This window comes from Lissotriton helveticus, chromosome 5_1, assembly GCF_964261635.1.
Source record: "Lissotriton helveticus chromosome 5_1, aLisHel1.1, whole genome shotgun sequence".
Lineage (NCBI taxonomy): Eukaryota > Metazoa > Chordata > Amphibia > Caudata > Salamandridae > Lissotriton > Lissotriton helveticus.
Genome location: NC_136065.1, coordinates 2,118,766,296 through 2,118,787,045, shown reverse-complemented (window position 1 = coordinate 2,118,787,045; position 20,750 = coordinate 2,118,766,296). Strand labels below are relative to the sequence as shown.

The window sequence follows — 20,750 nt, the reverse complement described above, 5'->3', positions numbered from 1 at the left end:
ACCGATTTCTTTCAGATACCTCTTTCAAGGGACATGAACCTCTCCTTCCACTGACTGACTGACGTGCACTAACCCCACGCTGGCTGACTGGCAACTCCCTCGAGTGACATGTACCTCTCCTTCCACTGGTTGATGGATGTGCACTAACCCCTCGCTGGCTGACTGGCACCTCCCTCGAGTGACATGTACCTCTCCTTCCACTGACTGACGGACGTGCACTAGGCTGAGTGACAACTCTCTTGAGTAACAAGTACCTCTTCTTCCACTGACTGACTGACTGACGTGCACCTGGCTGACTGACACCTACATTGAGTGACATGTACCTCTCCCTCCGTGACTGATGTGCACCTGGCTGAGTAATACCACCACTCCTAACAAACAGCTCCCTCCACGTGGCGCTGCAGGCACCTTAATGAACAGTGCACGTGGTCGGTGTGTTCTCCTAACTCCTTCTCGACAGACGGGTATTGTGCTGGGCTCCCTGCTGTCAAGAGAGCCCCCCCCCATGTACTCTATTCAGTTTGTGCTGGACTGTTCCCAAGAGGCGCAGGGTCAAGACTGATTTGCATATGGCTGGGTCTAAACTGGGGTGGCATGGTGTGCAAAAGAAAGATGGATCTAACCCAGATCTCTTGACTGGGGGTGAATGATTGATTTCTATTGCATTATGTCCATCATTTTTGTCTCTTGTAGAGTCTACTGCAGCAAACCTTACCTGCTGTGAAGTTTGTATTTATTTCAGCTCATAGGAACACTTTCTTGTTCTGACTGTGGACGATTTGTCCCAGTGTTTGGAAAATCCAAGTTGAACTAGTGTCTCTATCACTTGCTGTCTATGTTGTGTGCAGAGACAGTGCAGGAAAAAAACAGAGGAAGAAAGGAAAAACTGACAAAGGTAGAGAGTAGAGGTAAAAAAAGAACATGCAGGTAGATACCGAGCCGGGAAGTATGGGATGGTACTAGAAAGAGGCATGAGGTGGAATAGAGAAGCTGTGGTATTCAGCAACCCCAGAATTCGGCAGCAGCAGGCTCCTACCAAAAATGTATTTTGGCTCTACTTATTTTTGTCTCATACCCACTGCAATCAGTGATGGCTCTACCACACCAAGTCCACAGTGGCTCTTGCTCACAAACAACTGCCTGGCCACACTCGCATTTCCTCTCCTGGCCACTCACTTCTCTTTACCACTGTGGAAGCAGTACCAGTTCCTAACTCTCCGAGGCACCAAGTCCACTCAACTGCCCTTCAATGGGCTTAATGAGGACGCCTCTCACCCCAGACAGATGCAAGGCGCCCCCTCCTCTAACCTGCTATTACTAATGGGCATCTAAGCATTAGACCCTCTCCTCCCCTCTAGCCGTATTGTTGATGGCATCAATTCCTCTCAGTCACCCAACCCTGTAAGAACACCAGGCCACCAAAGCATCTCTCCCACTCCATCCCACAGGCTCCTGGGCAGCTCTTCCTCTAAATCAGACCCACATTTCATGGACTACTGGTCACCAACCCCACTTCCTCCGCAACCTTGTCACATGAGCACCAGGTCACTCACGCCTCTCTCACCTCCAGCCTCTTGGAGAACAACCCCTCACAGTCATGCACACCCAACATGGGATCAGATAGTCTGATCTTGTTTTTATAGAATGGGGTTATTTTCCCAAAGGTTTGCTTAATTGTGTCCAGTCTGGGTACGCTGCGAGAAATCCAAACAGGGTTTCCAGCCATGGGTTCAGTTAAGAACATACCTAGCCCTACCCTCCCTTCTGACCACAGCCGTTGAGTGCAGCCAGGTCTGAAGGAGGATGATACAACCCCAGGTGGTGGTCGGGGAGGCAAACCGGCATTACCCAGTCCTACACATGCTTAACCTCTGTCTGACCATTATCATGGTTTGCAGCCAGGTCTGAAGCAAGAGCGTACAACTCCATGTGGAGAGGGGGACACACCAGTATTACCTATGCTTCAAGCCCCTTCTAACCATGGACATGGAGTTCACTCAGGTTTGGAGGATACAACCCTACGTGGAGAGGGTGCACACCAGTATTACACAGCCCTACCAACTCTTAACATCCCTTCTGACCATGAACAGTGAGTGCACTCAGGTTTGAAGCAAGAGGCAAGGACCCCAGCTGGTGGTCAGGGAGGGGAGGCCCACAAGCATTATCCTACCTACACTTAAGCCCCCTTCTGACCATGAACATTGATGTGCTCAGACTTGAAGAGCCAGGGAGGCCATCACCAGCCCTGGAGTTCCTGACCACCACTTACTGTGCTTGTTCTTCTTTTCCGGCAGGGGAGGAGGCTTTTCCGGAAGCCCATCCGAATCCAGTGCCACAAAGTCCCCCATGAAGTCCACGGAGCCGGAAGAGTTGACCTGCTGGAAGGGTGAGATGCCTGAGAAAGGGGGCACGGAGGCGCTGGGCAGGGAGGAGAGCGACGTCTCGTCCTCGGAGATGTTGTCATACTGGGAAGGGTGTCTCTCGTAGGAGATCCGACAGCTAGAGATGTCAGAGAGGTGAGGCGTGGTACTCCTTCGCTTCTTCAGCGGCAAAGCCGGAGGGGCGGCCCCGCCCTGCATCGCCTCAGTCTGGGGAGAGTCACCAGGGGGCATCTGGAAGACCTGACCATGGAAGGGGGAGCCCAGCTCTCCCAGGGATTCTGGCAGGGGGCTGAGAACGCCCGGAGTCAGCTGTGGGATCTGGTCAGCACTTGACAGGTCCTGCTGCAAGAACTCGTAGTCTGGATCATAATTATCTGGTTTCAAAAACAAAAAAACAGCAGAAATTAGATAAATAAGACAAGCAGGCGTACATACATCTGTAACAATAGAATATAATATTGTACACCAATCCTTTGTGACCCCAGCTCCCAACAAATTACTGTACAGAGGGTTTGGTGATGGACAGGCACCTGATGAGAAGAGACGTGCATAAGGGCTCATAATGGGGTTAAGTAGTAGTGACAGCCTCACCGGTAGCAGTGACAAGCCCTGTCCTAAAGGTGGCATAACATAACTGCGTATTTTCACAGAGCTGCTATCAGCTTCAATGACACAATGCTGCATAACGCCCTGCCTTCCTTCACAGAGCTTCCATCAGCTTTAATGACAATGCTGCAAAACGCCCTGCCTTTCTTCACAGAGCTGCCATCAGCTTCAATGACACAATGCTGCGTAACGCCCTGCCTTCCTTCACAGAGCTGCCATCAGCTTCAATGACACAATGCTGCAAAACGCCCTGCCTTTCTTCACAGAGCTGCCATCAGCTTCAATGACACAATGCTGCAAAACGCCCTGCCTTCCTTCACAGAGCTGCCATCAGCTTCAATGACACAATGCTGCAAAACGCCCTGCCTTCCTTCACAGAGCTGCCATCAGCTTCAATGACACAATGCTGCAAAACGCCCTGCCTTTCTTCACAGAGCTGCCATCAGCTTCAATGACACAATGCTGCGTAACGCCCTGCCTTCCTTCACAGAGCTGCCATCAGCTTCAATGACACAATGCTGCAAAACGCCCTCCCTTTCTGCACAGAGCTGCCATCAGCTTCAATGACACAATGCTGCAAAACGCCCTGCCTTTCTTCACAGAGCTGCCATCAGCTTCAATGACACAATGCTGCGTAACGCCCTGCCTTCCTTCACAGAGCTGCCATCAGCTCTAATGACACAATGCTGCAAAACGCCCTGCCTTTCTTCACAGAGCTGCCATCAGCTTCAATGACACAATGCTGCAAAACGCCCTGCCTTCCTTCACAGAGCTGCCATCAGCTTCAATGACACAATGCTGCAAAACGCCCTGCCTTCCTTCACAGAGCTGCCATCAGCTTCAATGATAAAATGCTGCAAAACGCCCTGCCTTCCTTCACAGAGCTGCCATCAGCTTCAATGACACAATGCTGCAAAACGCCCAGCCTTCCTTCACAGAGCTGCCATCAGCTTCAATGACACAATGCTGCAAAACGCCCTGCCTTCCTTCACAGAGCTGCCATCAGCTTCAATGATAAAATGCTGCAAAACGCCCTGCCTTCCTTCACAGAGCTGCCATCAGCTTCAATGACACAATGCTGCAAAACGCCCAGCCTTCCTTCACAGAGCTGCCATCAGCTTCAATGATAAAATGCTGCAAAACGCCCTGCCTTCAAATCGCCATGAGGACGGAAGCACGGAGGAGCAGGGAGGCCGCATTTTAAACTGAAGATCTCTTCATCATATTAAGAAGGTGAAAATCTGGATAAAGAGGTTGTTTCCCATTAAACCACATCTACAAGATCTACCTAAGAACATAAACAGGTCCAATGAAAAAGAGGACCCTACCCTGCTATTGACGGTGGCCCCTCCGTGCACACAGAGGCTTTATTCAATTGACAGTTAAGCCTGCGAAAGATCAATAACACGTGAAATACAAATCTGTATGGAAGGAAAATTAAATCCTTTTTTCACATTATAATCAGATATTAAGTCAAATTGTTGCGAAAGTCCTGAAGAAGGTGTGAAGATTTAGAAAACACCGAAACGCCGCGTCGACTGTTTCTGTTCACTTTTTGACTGAATACATATTCACTGCCTCACCACCGCTGGTGGTTTTTAAATCTTAATGTTTTTATTATGTTTTAGAATGTAACCCATGTTGGGAGGGAATAAATTTAACAACTATTTTTGCAATTGACCAACATTGGCTTATTGAGTATACTTTTATATGACTTTGTGTGATTGTCCATTTTTTGCCTTGCTTGAATAGGTTTCTATTAGTTAAAGATAATAGGGAGATCTACCCACATATCTCCTACCCCCCTTTTTTTATTGTTCTTTGTTTGGCCACTCCAGCCTATTACGTTTTTAACAGGGATTCTTGTTTTGCTGATGCTAACCCCCTTCCCTGTCATATACCTCAGGGGTACCTCCTTCTTTTGAATTCCTTCACAGAGCTGCCATCAGCTTCAATGACACAATGCTGCAAAACGCCCTGCCTTCCTTCACAGAGCTGCCATCAGTTTCAATGATAAAATGCTGCAAAACGCCCTGCCTTCCTTCACAGAGCTGCCATCAGCTTCAATGACACAATGCTGCAAAACGCCCTGCCTTCCTTCACAGAGCTGCCATCAGCTTCAATGATAAAATGCTGCAAAACGCCCTGCCTTCCTTCACAGAGCTGCCATCAGCTTCAATGACACAATGCTGCAAAACGCCCTGCCTTCCTTCACAGAGCTGCCATCAGCTTCAATGATAACATGCTGCAAAACGCCCTGCCTTCCTTCACAGAGCTGCCATCAGCTTCAATGACAATGCTGCAAAACGCCCTGCCTTCCTTCACAGAGCTGCCATCAGCTTCAATGACACAATGCTGCAAAACGCCCTGCCTTCCTTCACAGAGCTGCCATCAGCTTCAATGACACAATGCTGCAAAACGCCCTCCCTTCCTGCACAGAGCTGCCATTAGCTTCAATGACACAATGCCCTCCCATCCTACACAGAGCTTCCATCAGCTTTAATGACACAATGCGCCCCCTTCCTGCACAGAGCTGCCATCAGATTCAATGATACAATTACCCCCCTTATTGCACCTAGCTGCCATCAGATTCAATGACAGGGTGCTCTAAAACACCCTCCCTTCCTGCACAGAGCTGCCATCAGATCAATGAAGCAATGCTCCCCTTCCTGCACAGGGCTGCCATCAGTTTCAATGCACGGTCCTGCAAAACACCCTCCCTTCCTGCACAGAGCTTCCATCAGATTCAATGAAGCAATGCCCCCCCTTCCTACACAGAGCTGCCATCAGATTTAATGACTCAATGCCCCCCCTTCCTGCACAGAGCTGCCATCAGATTCAATGACGCAATGCCCCCCTTCCTGCACAGAGCTGCCATCAGATTCAATAACGCGATGCCCCCCCTTCCTGCACAGAGCTGCCATCAGATTCAATGACGCAATGCTCCCCTTCCTACACAGAGCTGCCATCAGATTCAATGACGCAATGCTCCCCTTCCTACACAGAGCTGCCATCAGATTCAATGACACAATGCGCCCCCTTCCTGCACAGAGCTGCCATCAGATTCCATGATGCAATTACCCCCCTTATTGCACCTAGCTGCCATCAGATTCAATGACAGGGTGCTCTAAAACACCCTCCCTTCCTGCACAGAGCTGCCATCAGATCAATGAAGCAATGCCCCCCTTCCTGCACAGAGCTGCCATCAGATTCAATGCACGGTCCTGCAAAACGCCCTCCCTTCCTGCACAGAGCGGCCATCAGATTCAATTAAGCAATGCCCCCCCTTCCTGCACGGATTTGCCATCAGATTCAATGACTCAATGCCCCCCCTTCCTGCACAGAGCTGCCATCAGATTCAATGACGCAATGCCCCCCTTCCTGCACAGAGCTGCCATCAGATTCAATGACGCAATGCCCCCCTTCCTGCACAGAGCTGCCATCAGATTCAATGCACGGTCCTGCAAAACACCCTCCCTTCCTGCACAGAGCTGCCATCAGATTCAATAAAGCAATGCCCCCCTTCCTGCACAGAGCTGCAATCAGATTCAATGACACAATGCTCCCCTTCCTACACAGAGCTGCCATCAGATTCAATAAAGCAATGCCCCCCCTTCCTGCACAGAGCTGCAATCAGATTCAATGACACAATGCTCCCCTTCCTACACAGAGCTGCCATCAGATTCAATAAAGCAATGCCCCCCCTTCCTGCACAGAGCTGCAATCAGATTCAATGACACAATGCTCCCCTTCCTGCACAGAGCTGCAATCAGATTCAATGACGCAATGCCCCCCCTTCCTGCACAGAGCTGCCATCAGATTCAATGACGCAATGCTCCCCTTACAACAGAGCTGCCATCAGATTCAATGACACAATGCTCCCCTTACAACACAGAGCTGCCATCAGATTCAATGACACAATGCTCCCCTTCCTGCTCAGAGCTGCCATCAGATTCAATGACGCAATGCTCCCCTTCCTACACAGAGCTGCCATCAGATTCAAAGGCGCAATGCTCCCCTTCCTACGCAGAGCTGCCATCAGATTCAATGACACAATGCTGCATAACGCCCTGCCTTCCTTCACAGAGCTGCCATCAGCTTCAATGACGCAATGCTCCCCTTCCTACACAGAGCTGCCATCAGATTCAAAGACGCAATGCTCCCCTTCCTGCACGGAGCTGCCATCAGATTCCATGACGCAATCCTCCCCTTCCTGCACAGAGCTGCCATCAGATTCAATGATGCAATGCCCCCCCTTCCTGCAAAGAGCTGCCATCAGATTCAATGACTCAATGCCCCCCCCCTTCCTGCACGGATTTGCCATCAGATTCAATGACTCAATGCCCCCCCCTTCCTGCACAGAGCTGCCATCAGATTCAATGACGCAATGCCCCCCCTTCCTGCACAGAGCTGCCATCAGATTCAATGACGCAATGCCCCCCTTCCTGCACAGAGCTGCCATCAGATTCAATGACGCAATGCTCCCCTCCCTACACAGAGCTGCCATCAGATTCAAAGACGCAATGCTCCCCTTCCTGCACGGAGCTGCCATCAGATTCCATGACGCAATCCTCCCCTTCCTGCACAGAGCTGCCATCAGATTCAATGATGCAATGCCCCCCCTTCCTGCACAGAGCTGCCATCAGATTCAATGACGCAATGCTCCCCTTCTTACACAGAGCTGCCATCAGATTCAAAGACGCAATGCTCCCCTTCCTACACAGAGCTGCCATCAGATTCAAAGACGCAATGCTCCCCTTCCTACACAGAGCTGCCATCAGATTCAATGACGCAGTGCTCCCCTTCCTGCACGGAGCTGCCATCAGATTCAAAGACGCAATGCTCCCCTTCCTACACAGAGCTGCCATCAGATTCAATGACACAATGCTCCCCTTCCTGCACGGAGCTGCCATCAGATTCAAAGGCGCAATGCTCCCCTTCCTACACAGAGCTGCCATCAGATTCAATGACGCAATGCTCCCCTTCCTACAAAGAGCTGCCATCAGATTCAATGACGCAATGCTCCCCTTCCTACACGGAGCTGCCATCAGATTCAATGACAATACTCAAAACTGATCTTGTTAACAGCCTCCGACTGCATGTGACTCAGACAGAGCTTCGGACGGCCTGTGCTCTCCAGTCTATCAAACATTCATTTCTGACTATGCGTCTGCTATGTATACTGCTGTCATTTTTTATTTTATTCTAGACTGTGCCTCTGCTTTGTATACTGCGGCCCTTTTTATTCTAGACTGTGCCTTTGCTATGTATACTGCTGCCCTTGTTATTCTAGACTATGCCTCTGCTATGTATACTGCTGCCCTTGTTATTGTAGACTATACCTCTGCTATGTATACTGCTGCCCGTGTTATTCTAGACTATGTCTCGGCTATGTACACTGCTGCCCATGTTATTCTAGACTATGCCTCTGCTATGTACACTGCTGCCCGTGTTATTCTAGACTATGCCTCTGCTATGTATACTGCTGCCCTTTTTATTCTTGACTGTGCCTCTGCTATGTATATTGCGGTCCTTGCTTTTTATTCTAGACTATGCCTCTATGTATACAGCTGCCCTTGTTATTCTAGACTATGCCTCTGCTATGTATACTGCTGCCCTTTTTATTCTTGACTGTGCCTCTGCTATGTATATTGCGGTCCTTGCTTTTTATTCTAGACTATGCCTCTATGTATACAGCTGCCCTTGTTATTCTAGACTATGCCTCTGCTATGTATACTGCTGTCCTTGTTATTTTAGACTATGGCTCTGCTTTGTATACTGCTGCCCTTTTTAGGTCTCGCGCCTAGCGCTACACTGCGCAGCAGTGTTCGCACAGCGAGAGTCCTTTTGACTGGGTTTCAGAAATGGACCCTGAAAATGAACGCGCTCGTGCGTGTGTTTTTACTTTTGCGACCTGCTATTGGCCTTTGCCTGCGTGTTTGGTTTAAAGAGAGCACACAATAGGTCAGAGGCGGGCGCATAGCTCCGCCCCTGGCCTATTGGTGTCTATTACGCTCATTTCTGGCATATGGTTTCAATTATCGTGCCCAGAGACGGGAGTGATAATTGAAAGCATATGGCATGTGCATGCACCACTCGAGGCTTTGTTTTTCACAAAAGCGATCGATTTCGCGATGCGATCACCTTTGCGATCACCTTTCTCCTCCCTCCCCACTCCCCTTTGGTCCCCACCCCTCTGCCGCTGTGCCGTAGGACTTCCTCCCTCGACACCTCCCCCGCGCTGGACCGACCTCTGAAGATCTCTGGAGATGATGGGATGCCGCTGACCCCTCTGCTCCCAGTTAGGAGCCTCTGCAGCCGGGCCCTGCAGCCGACACATGTCTCTATCTCTGGCCCACAATCAAACACCCCACGAAGTCTGTAGAGCTCAGATAAGGGCTTCTGACTTTAGCAATCCTGCTCTCGAGGTTTTAAACTTCTTAGGAGTGAGAACTAAATAGCAGCACAGCTTTTGACAACAACTCTAAGATGAGTACCGTAACAATAAATCCTCACTAGAGTAGACTCTGGCCTTACAAAGCGAGGCTTGGATTGTGGTTTCTGTTTCCTTAAGTGAACTTTGTACCATCCTGGGAGTCACGGACACAAATCCCGCACAACTTCTCTGAAAGATTTGACACAGACGCCGTGGGAAATGGCTGACTTTCAAATGATCTTGTGGGGTAGGACTGGCAGGGGCCAGCCGTGCCAGCGCTCCTTTGTTCACCCCCCACTTGTTGGAGCCACCCTTCCCCCATCCCTAGGGCCGCTCTCTGCAACTTCTCATGTCATTCCCCTCAGAATCTCTCGATTTTGGGTCGGGGTCCTCTGCGCTTCGAGTTCGCACTCACCTCAATGCAGCGCTATACAAGTCTCTGCAGCACGGCGCCTGCAGGCGGGGGCGGGTGAAGAGCCGGGGCTTTAGAGGCAAATCTGACACTGGATGAAAAGTCGTGGAAGTATGGTGTGATGTTGTTTGGGGGCGAGGGGCGGGGGGTTGTCTTGGCCCCTGGGGGCACTGAGACAGGATTTTGACGGGGCACAGTATGGAGACTGCTTGGGTCGAACAGCTCCGCAGGGCCTTGATCTGGGGGTTCGTAAACTCCACACAGGTTAGTCCTGGTTACACAGGTAGGGCCAGTACCCGCCGCGCGTTGGGCCGTTATTGACTCAGGTGTGCAGGGCTGGCACAGGTGGGTTCTCGGTAAGTGCAGGTGGGTTGGAGCACAGGTGTGCTTACAGGTGGCTTCAGGATTGGAGATGGGGTGTCTGTAAGAACAGACACGTTTGGAAAGTGTGGGGTCCGTATTGGTGCAGGGGGACTTCCAAGTAAAGGGGACGTCAGTACTGCTGCAGGTAGACTTGTTAGGTGCAAGGCATGGGGTTGGCACAAGGAGCTTGGCAGAGGCTGGTTCAGTATTTGTGCAGGTAAGGTCGGGCGATCTCAGTACTGATGCAGTTAAGAGTCACATGCGACCTCGGTAACGTAGGGGTCAGCATCAGTGCAGGTAAGGAGGCTCTGGTGACCCTCAGTACCACCCTTGTGACCCCGTGCATGGTGCAACCCCTACACCACGTACCATAGGTCCTGGCGAGACATGGCAACTTTGGGGCGCAGCCGGGTGGCATTAGTTTGGGGGGGGGTGGCGGAAGCCCCCCCACTCTTAGCTTCGGCCGTCGCAGGTGGCTGCCCCAGGAATCGCCAGCAATACTCTTACACAGGGCCGCAGGGACCTCCACAGGTGGCATAATATCTAGCTACGCCACTGAGTAGTTGAGTAGAAGTACTCATGAGACAGACTCCTGCACCACCCATCCTTCAACAACATGCTCTGCTGAGTGCTCACGGACATCCGTGGGCTGAAGTATTTTAATCTATGCATTTTCTAGTTATCATATGAATTGCTGTGTGCTCAAGGCCGTCATTGGGTAGAAAAATTCTTGTGCACTCCCTCAACTGTAAAGAATGCTCCGCGGGGTGCTAACTGTAGTAGACGGTTTCTGGGTCAGACTGGGAAAGATAAAAGGCGCGGGCACCATAATAAAAGTGGCCCTGGTTTGCAAATTGGGGCAGTTTTGAACTGGTGAAGACACACTGTAAAAGTGTTTTGTGAGGTGTGGTAGACTGCATGCATTTGTGCTTTGCAATAGGCAACGTTTGTTTTCATGTACGCATATGTCTAAAATGCAAATAGAACCACACACCCCAACCAACCACACACACACACACAAGCAACCACACACAGGCAACCACACATACATGCATACAACAACGCACACACAACAACACAAACAACATGGAGGAGCCAAGACGACATCCAAAATGGCAGCGTAGAAACCCGGCTCCGCCGTTCGCCCTCTCCCTCCCTGGCATCCTGCAACTGATCCTGTGTCCATACCATACCCTCACGCTTCTGAAGTGGCGCGGTGCCCGGTCGTGCAACTCCGGGCTTGCTATCTCCTCGGATGACCGAGAAACACCGTCGCGAAGATCCAGGCCTGTGAGGGCTGTGAGCCGGGACCTCGAGTTGTGACGTGGCTGGGGTTGAGCTGAACAACAGCGGCCGCGGTCGAGTGGCGATGACCGGTGGCCCCTCCTCTTCCCCCCCGGGGATCGCGACTCGAGTGATTTTGCTGGCTGACGCTACTGGAGTGCGGTGCGAGTGCTCGATCCCTCGCTGCACACATCTGGCCGCTTTTCTCCACGCCCAAGATTCCGAGTCCAGACGATAATTGTACTGCCCGCATTGATCTTCTGCTGTGGGATCCCCGGAGTAACCTGACATTCGGTGAGAAAACCCACCGGCGCGGCTGATATTGGGTTGTGGGTCACCCCAGGTATGGCGGGGTTGAGGTTGGTGCTGCTACATTTTTGTTGAGTCTCAATAACTCCACCCCGACCCCAACACAGACTACCTGGTGATACTGTACTCCGGCTGCCTGATACTATGTTTGTCGATTCGCCTGGAGAGTCCCCGGGGGCCGGAAACATTGTAGCCGACGAAGTTGCCGACGGGGCGTATACACTGGGGGATATCCTTTTGGCTCTCCGGGATCTTCATTCCTCCCTGGATTGTATGCTGTTGCCCCTCCACGATTCGCTACTTTCAATTGTTCCCAATATTGGGCTTGGGGGCACGGGCGATAATGTGGAGGATCGATCACTCGTCGAGGCTCGGTTGTTTATTACCTCGGACCCCCCTGGGCATATAGGGTTGTTATTCGAGGACAGTGATCCCACCGACCGGATTTGCGTTACCGACACTCAAGTTGGGTCTCTGACAGATGTGCTAGCAACCGAAGGACATGGCCGCACCCTTTCACTATTGGACTGGGTTGTTCCTGAGAAGAGGTCTTGGTCGCTGGAGTTGCCTGCCTGTGGACTCGCTGGACTAGATTGTTTGCCTCTTTTTGCTCGGACTGGCCAGGGGTGAACACCGAATAATTGTTTCTTGGACCTGTTGACTCTGGTGATGACGCAAGACTTTGCTTATTATTGTGGTGGTGGGGGTGGGTGATGGACATACGATGATAGTTGCCTCCTTTTTCGGGGAGCCTCCATTTTCTCTTGGGATGCGGAGGGGTGGGGGGAGGGGTGGTCGGGGTCGGGTGCAAGGGTCCTCCTCCCCACTTTCTTTTTGTAACTGGGGTTTCTTGGGTGGGACGACAGGCATGCCTATAGGGGGGGGTTGGCCGTAGCCTTCTGCTGGTATGCGGGTTGGGGGATGGGGTTTGTTTTCTTTCTCTTTTGTTCTATGGCCCTTATTCTTTCTTGATTTTTGTTCTTTCTTCTCTTTTTTCTCACTTCTTCTTGCATGGGGGGATCTGGTCTTGTTCTTTTCTGGGGCTGGGATTTTAGTAGGTATAGTACATTCCATTATAATGTTCCTTTACCACGTGGGTAGACATCGAGCCTGGCGTGTATTGATTGTATGCTGATACCTTCTGAGTAGCACGTTTTGGTGGCGACCTTGCTTTCCTGTTAGTATTGTCAGTGACTATCCCGCTCCGCGAATGGCTCTAACCGTATCCTGTGTAATCGCATGCTCAGATCCTTCTTCCCTATTATAAAATGGAACCCTCTTCTATCCTGATATTGAATGCACGCGCTTCTGGACTAATTCGATTTTATTGCTTTAGTGTGGCCCCGGACCGGGAGACGCGGAACTGTGTTATTTTGCTATGTAATGGTTTTGATCTATCTCGGCCGGCCTGAAGGTTGTAGGCCCACATCTGTATTATCTGAAGTGCTATGTCTGAGGTTTTCCAAATAAAATTATATAAAAACAACACAAACAACCACACACGCACACACATACAACCACACACACACACAACCACAGGCACGCATACACCCAACCACACACACACCCAACCACACACACACCCACAACCCCACACACACCCACAACCACACACACACCCACAACCACACACACACCCACAACCACACACACACCCACAACCACACACACACCCACAACCACACACACAACCACAACCACACACACAACCACACCCAACCACAGGCACACACACACACACACAACCACAGGCACACACACACACACACAACCACACACACACACACACACACACACACACACACACACAACCACACACACACACACCACCACACACACACACAACTACACACAGCACACACACCACCACACACACACACCACCAACACACACACACACACACACACACCACCACGCACACACCACCACCACACACACCACCACACACACCACCACACACACCACCACACACACCACCACACACACCACCACACACACACACCACACACACACACCACCACACACACCACCACACACACACACACCACACACACACCACCACACACACAACCACCACACACACAACCACCACACACACACCACCACACACACACACAACCACCACACACACACAACCACCACACACACACAACCACCACACACACACACACAACCACCACACACACACACACACACACACACACAACCACCACACACACACCACCACCACACACACACACACAACCACACCGTCAGTGCACACTTTCACCAGGCACAGACCCCATCAGTGCACGCTTTCACCGGGCACAAACACCACCAGCCGTCAGTGCACGCTTTCACCGGGCACACACACACCACCTGCTGTCAGTGCATGCTTTCACCAGCACACATACACCACCAGCCGTCAGTGCACGCTTTCACCAGGCACACACACCACCAGCCATCAGTGCATAATTTCTACAGGCCCACACAACACCAGCCATCTGTGCACACATCAATTGTTAACGCATCCACAATTAACTATTGTAGCAATCGCAGTATGGCGCACTTTACTTTTAAACATATTCATCTAAAGCGCAGCATGCCACCATTGCTACAAAAATAAATGCAATTTTTTGGGCCTACAATTAATAGAGTTTTGTTGCAATTGGTGTTGCAATATTTAGCAATGCCAATAGCTCAAACTTAATTAATGCGAGACCTATTGCATTGTAAATGCTTTTTTATTCTCGACTGTGCCTCTGCTATGTATATTGTGGTTCTTTCTTTTTATTCTAGACTATGCCTCTTCTGTGTATACTGCTGCCCTTTTTATTCTAGACTATGCCTCTGCTATGTATACTGCTTCTCTTTTTATTCTAGATTATGCCTCTGCTATGTATACTGCTGACCTTTTTATTCAAGAGTATACCTCTGCTATGTAGACTGCTATACTTTTATATTCTAGAATATGCCTCTGCTATGTATACTGCTGCCCTTGTTATTCTAGACTATGCCTCTGCTATGTACACTGCTGCCCTTTTTAAGTCGCGCCTGAGCCAGCTCACGCGCTGCCTGTGAGACATTTAGTAAGTGGGTTTTCAAAGTGCTACCAAACGCTTTTGCTGGCCTCAATTTGCTGGCCTCAAACTTGCGGTTATGCGCATGTGAACGTGAACAGGCCATCTGGCTTTCTGTAATGGCTCAGTAAGCCTTACAGCGTGTGAATCATACTCCTCCACACCCTTGCTCTCTGCTCTCACTACCCCCTCCTTTCTCCCCCTCCCTACTTGTTTTTGCTGCCACCTAATTTTATGTTTTTGCTTCACCATCTGCCCCACACTCTGTGCTAACAGTTATTCTCATATTTTTCACTACTTGTGCCTGTCCCTTTGCCCAGCACTCTGTCCTAACACTGATCATCATGTTCAAAGCTCGCCATGCTTACCGCCCACCCCCACTCTGTCCTAACACTGATCATCAGGTTCAAAGCCTGCAGTGCTTACCCCCCTGCCCCCGCTCTGTCCTAACACTTATCAGGTTCAAAGCTCGCCGTGCTAACCCCCTCTGTCCTAATAATTATCAGGAACAAAGCTTGCTGTGCTTATCCCCCTGCCCCCCGCTCTGTCCTACACGGTTCAAAGCTCACCGTGCTTGCCCCTCTGCCCTAACACTTCTCATCAGGTTCAAAGCTCGCCGTGCTTATCCCCCTGCCTCCCGCCCTGTCCTTCACGGTTCGAAGCTCGCGTGCTTACCCCCCTGCACCCTCCTCTGGCCTAACACTTATCATCAGGTTAAAAATTTGCCGCCCCGCTCTATCCTAACACTTGTCAGGTTCAAAGCTCGCTGTGCTTATCCCTCTGCCCCCGCAGTGTCCTAACACTTATCAGGTTCAAAGCTTCGCCATGCTCATCTCCCTGCCCCCTGCTCTGTCCTACACGGTTCGAAGCTCACCGTGCTTACCCCGCTGCCCCCCGCTGTGACCTAACACTTATCAGGTTCAAAGCTCGCCGTGCTTACCCCCCTGCCCCACGCTCTGTCCTAACACTTATCAGGTTCAAAGCTTCGCCATGCTTACCCCCTGCCCCCGCTCTGTCCTAAAACTTATCAGGTTCAAAGCTCGCCGTGCATACCCCCTCTGTCCCCGCTCTGTCCTAACACTTACCCTCAGGTTCAAAGCTCGCCGTGCTTCCCCCCTGCCCCCTGACAGAGATGGGGGGCTCTGTCTTTACACTTATCATCAGGTTCAAAGCTCGCCGTGCTAACCCCCCTGCCCCTCGCTCTGTCCTAACACTTATCGCACAAGTTACTACTTGTGTAACAATATATCTGTAATAGACATTAGTTAGTGATAGATTCCTTGCCTTAGAATATCCCCAGGCGTCAGACTGGATCTGGAAAGTTTTGCTTAGCAGTACCCCTGCGCGTCAGTAGGTGGCGTCCTGCGGCTCCACGTCCATCACTGGCGTCGTCAGCGCCGAGATGACCTCACGGAGAGTACTTACGCAGAAGTTCCGTACACGACTTTCTGCGCCAGGAACACAGTCATGCAAGATACTGACCATTGGTTCAGAAAACTAGGGTCCAGAAAGGGATGACCTTAGCCCTAGTAATCAGTTCGCAGAACGGGGAGGATAGGCGGTAAGGAATCTATCCGTAACTAATGTCTCTTATAGATATATCGTTACACAAGTAATAACTTTTGCATCTGAAAGAGACACGTTAGTGATAGATTCCTTACCTTAGAATAGATACCACAGCAATACCAACCCCGGGTGTGGGTCTGCGAACAAGATTACACCAGAAAGTGACGGAGCACAGAACGACCAAAGAAGCCGACTTTCCGGACCGGACTGTCAAGGCAGTAGTTGTAAACGTGTGCAGCAAGGCCCATGTAGCTGCCTGACAAATGTCCTGCAAGGAAATGCAATGTCCCAAGGCAGTAGTGGCAGCAGTTGCCCTGGTGTAATGGGCACGCAGTCTCACAGGAGGCTCCTTCTTGGCTAAGGAGTAACATGCTTTGATACACAGAACGACCCACCGGGAGATGGTCCGTTTGTGCACGACCAGAACTTTTTTGGCACCCACGTAGCCAACAAAGAGCTGATCATCCACTCGGAACTGCTGTGTACGCTGCAGAGAGAAAGCGAGCGCACGTTTTGGATCCAGACGGTGGAGCTTCTCTTCCTCTCTGGAAGGAGGGGGAAAGAAGGTGGGCAAAGTGATGGTCTGCCAGATGTGGAAGGGAGTGACAACTTTTGGCAAGAAAAAAGGACGGGTACTCAGAACCACCTTGTCCGGATGAATAGAAAGGAAAGGAGGTTTAGACAAAAGAGCCTGGAGCTCACTCACTCTTCTGGCAGAGGTGATGGCCACCAGGAAAGCAGTCTTTAAGGTGAGAAGACACAAAAGGACAGTTCTGAAGGGGCTCAAAGGGAGCGCACTCCAGAAAAGTCAGGACAAGATTCAAGTCCCACTGAGGGATTATGAAGGGTACGGGTGGAAATGTATGCCTAATGCCTTTAAGGAAATGGTTAACAACCGGGGACTTAAAAAGAGAAGGCTGACCAGGAAGCCATAGAAAGGGGGAGATGGCCAAAAGATAACCTTTGATGGTGCCCAGAGCAGAGCCCTGCTGGGCCAAAGAGAGAATGAACAGAAGAACCTTAGAAAGAGTGGCAGAAAGGGGATCCCCAGCCTTTGCTGTGAACCATGCCACAAACCTGTTCCACCTGCAGGCGTACACCGTTTTGGTGGAGGGACGCCTGGCTGCCAGAATGACATCACAGACTTCAGGAGGAAGATCGCAAGGTGTCAACTGTCGCCGCTCAATCTCAACGCATGGAGGTGGCGGCAGGACAGGTTCGGGTGGAGGACTGTCCCCTGCTGCTGCAACAGAATATCCTCCTGAAGAGGCAGACGGGTCGGGGGATCGACGCTCATATTGAGTAGCTCGGGATATCAAACTCTTCGATCCCAGTCCGAAGCCACAAGAATGACTTGGGCCCAGTCACGCCTGATCTTCTTCAGCACTCTGGGCAGAAGTGGAAAAGGCGGAAAGGCGTACAACAGACCGCAACTCCACTCGCAACGACAAGCATCGCCGAGCGAGTGCCGCATTGGAAATTCCAACACGCAGAACTGATGACATTGTGCGTTCTCTTTGAGGGCGAATAGTTCTAACCGGTCTACACTCAAAATATAGAGTTTTTAATATCGGTCAGCATTAATATTGAATTAAAAATATAGATTGGACAATATCGAATGGACAGAATATAGACTACAAAAATATCGAAAAGAATAGCAGTAATATCGAATTCAAAATACAGAATGGACAAAATAATGAAATAGACAGAATATAGACAAAATATAGAATGGACAGAATATAGACAACAAAAATATCGAAGTTGAGGTAAGTACGTTAATTTCAATTTTTTAATATCTAATTTGTTACAGTGATTTTTCATGTTAGTATGTGTGAAAAGTGTATATTTTATAATTTATTTTAATTAATTAATTTTATGGTATTTAATTTTTGCGTAATATAATTCTGTAGCGGGTTGTGGGTTTGTAGGGGAATAGGGTGGGAAGTAATTTAATTATAATTAATTACATTTTTTTATTTATTTATTGGCATTTATTTTTAATTCATTGTTAGTGGTAAGTAATTAAAATATAATTGGTTATTAATTTTAAATGATTAATTAATTGATAATTATGTTAATTTTATTAATTTATTTTCTGTAGCGGGTTGTGGGTTTATAGGGCAATAGGGTGGGAAGTAATTTAATTATTTACATTTTTTTATTTTTTTATTGGTATTTATTTTGAATTAATTGGTAATTGGTAATTAATTAAAATATAATTGGTGATTAATTTTAATTGATTAATCAATTGATAATTATGTAAATTTTATTAATTTCTTTTCTGTAGCATTTCTGTAGCGGGTTGGGGGTTTATAGGGGAATAGGGTGGGAAGTAATTTAATAATAAATAATTTAATTGTTAAATGTATTTATTGGTATTTATTTTGAATTAATTGTTATTTAAATTTTTAATTGGTAATTAAAATATAATTGGTAATTAATTAAAATATAATTGGTAATTAATTTTAATTAATTGATTAATTGATAATTATGTTAATTGTATTACTTTATATTCTGTTGTGGGTTTATAGGGGAATAGGGTGGGAAGTAATTTAATTGCAATTAATTAAATATTTTAATTTATTTATTTTTGTTCTCATTTTTTATTATTTTATAATTGTTAATTAATTGTCAATTGGTAAATAATGTGTATTAATAGGTAATCATTTTTAATAATTAATTTTTCTTTTTATATTTAATTGATTAATTATTATATTATATAAAAGTGTTAATTACTTTTAATTAATTTGTAATTGGTATTAATATTTAATTTATTTTTATTATTATATGAAGTATTTACTTTCCCTACTGTTGCACTCTCTGGAGTGGGAATAGTAATTTTTACCCCTACGCTATCCAACGCTTTCCCTACTGTTGCACTCTCTGGAGTGGGAAAAGTAATTTTTACCCCTACGCTATCCAACGCTTTCCCTACTGTTGCACTCTCTGGAGTTGGAATAGTAATTTTTACCCCTACGCTAGCCAACGCTTTCCCTACTGTTGCACTCACTGGAGTGGCAATAGTAAAAGTCATCCTTTCCGCTATCCTACAGTAAAAAGATTGTAATTTTGTTATTAATATTACGTGTATATATATATATATATATATATATATATATATATATATATTAATCAATTTGTATGTTTTTTTAACTTAAATTATTTATTATTTTTAAGGTTATTTAAGTATTTTAAGTATGTTGAAGTTAATTATATTTATTATTTCATTAATTTTTAATTCATTTAAAGCATTAAAAATTCGATATTTTGACTAACTATATTTTTTACATCGATATTTTTGATTCAATATTTTTGTACTTACCTGTTTGGAGATAGGAGGTCGATATTTTGGTATTCTATATTCTTTCCTCTATATTTTTGTAAATCGATATTCTTGACATCGATATTGTTTCAGTGATCCGTTCTAACCAAGGCATAGAGTCAAAGACACCACCCCGCCTTGTTTGTTGCAATACCACATGGCGGTGGTGTTGTCTGTGAACACCTGCACTAAAGTTCCCCGGACAGAGGGAAGGATTGCCTTTAGTGCAAGCCGGATCACCCACAGCTCCAGAAGGTTGATATGGAGCTGGGACTCCGCCGGAAACCAGAGGCCTCTGATCTCCGCCTTTCCCAAGTGGCCTCTCCATCCCAGAAGGGACGCGTCCGTCACCACTATGTGCTTCGGTTGGTGAAGGGAGAGGGATCTGCCACTGACCGAATCGCGATTCGTGAGCCACCACTGCAACTGTTGTGCAGTGTCCTCCGAGAATCTGAACATGGTCGGATAGGTTGCCCTCATGTTGCGCCCACTGGAACTTCAGGTCCCACTGCAGTGCCTGCATATGCCATCTGGCATGTGTCACCAGCAGGATGCAGGAGGCTATCAGGCCCAGAAGCCAGAGAGTCATCCTGACCGGCCCCTGGGATAGAGGCTGAAAGATTACAATCATAGCCTGAATATCCCGGATTCGCTGCTCGGGAGGATAAACCCGAAACAGCGTCGAATCCAGAACCGCTCCAATGAAGGGGAGCTTCTGAGAGGGACTCAGGTGGAACCTCGGCACGTTGATAGAGAACCCCAGCAGATGCAGGACGTCGGCCGTAGTCTGGAGGTGGTTGACGACTGCCCAGCTTCAACAGCCAGTCGTCGAGGTAGGGTGAAGACTCACACCCCTGACCTGCTCAGATGAGCCACAAACACCGCCATCACCTTCGTGAACACCCGAGTGGCACTGGTAAGGCCAAAGGGGAGCACAGCAAACTGAAAAAGCTCGTGGCCTACCGTGAACCGCAGGTAACGCCGGTGGGCCGACCTAACTGGAATGTGAAAA

The 20,750-nt window shown here is 48.6% G+C and overlaps 1 protein-coding gene across 3 annotated transcripts in view; it reads right to left on the bottom strand.

Annotated features, from left to right (window-relative positions):
• The window catches only part of RAPGEF1 (Rap guanine nucleotide exchange factor 1), a 669,494-nt gene that overhangs the window by 296,484 nt on the left and 352,260 nt on the right, over positions 1–20,750 (bottom strand). For all 3 annotated transcript variants that reach the window (XM_078646181.1, XM_078646179.1, XM_078646180.1), the window contains exon 9: positions 2,270–2,755. In XM_078646181.1, coding sequence (XP_078502307.1) covers positions 2,270–2,755 — 486 coding nt within the window. The remainder of the gene's footprint in view (positions 1–2,269; positions 2,756–20,750) is intronic.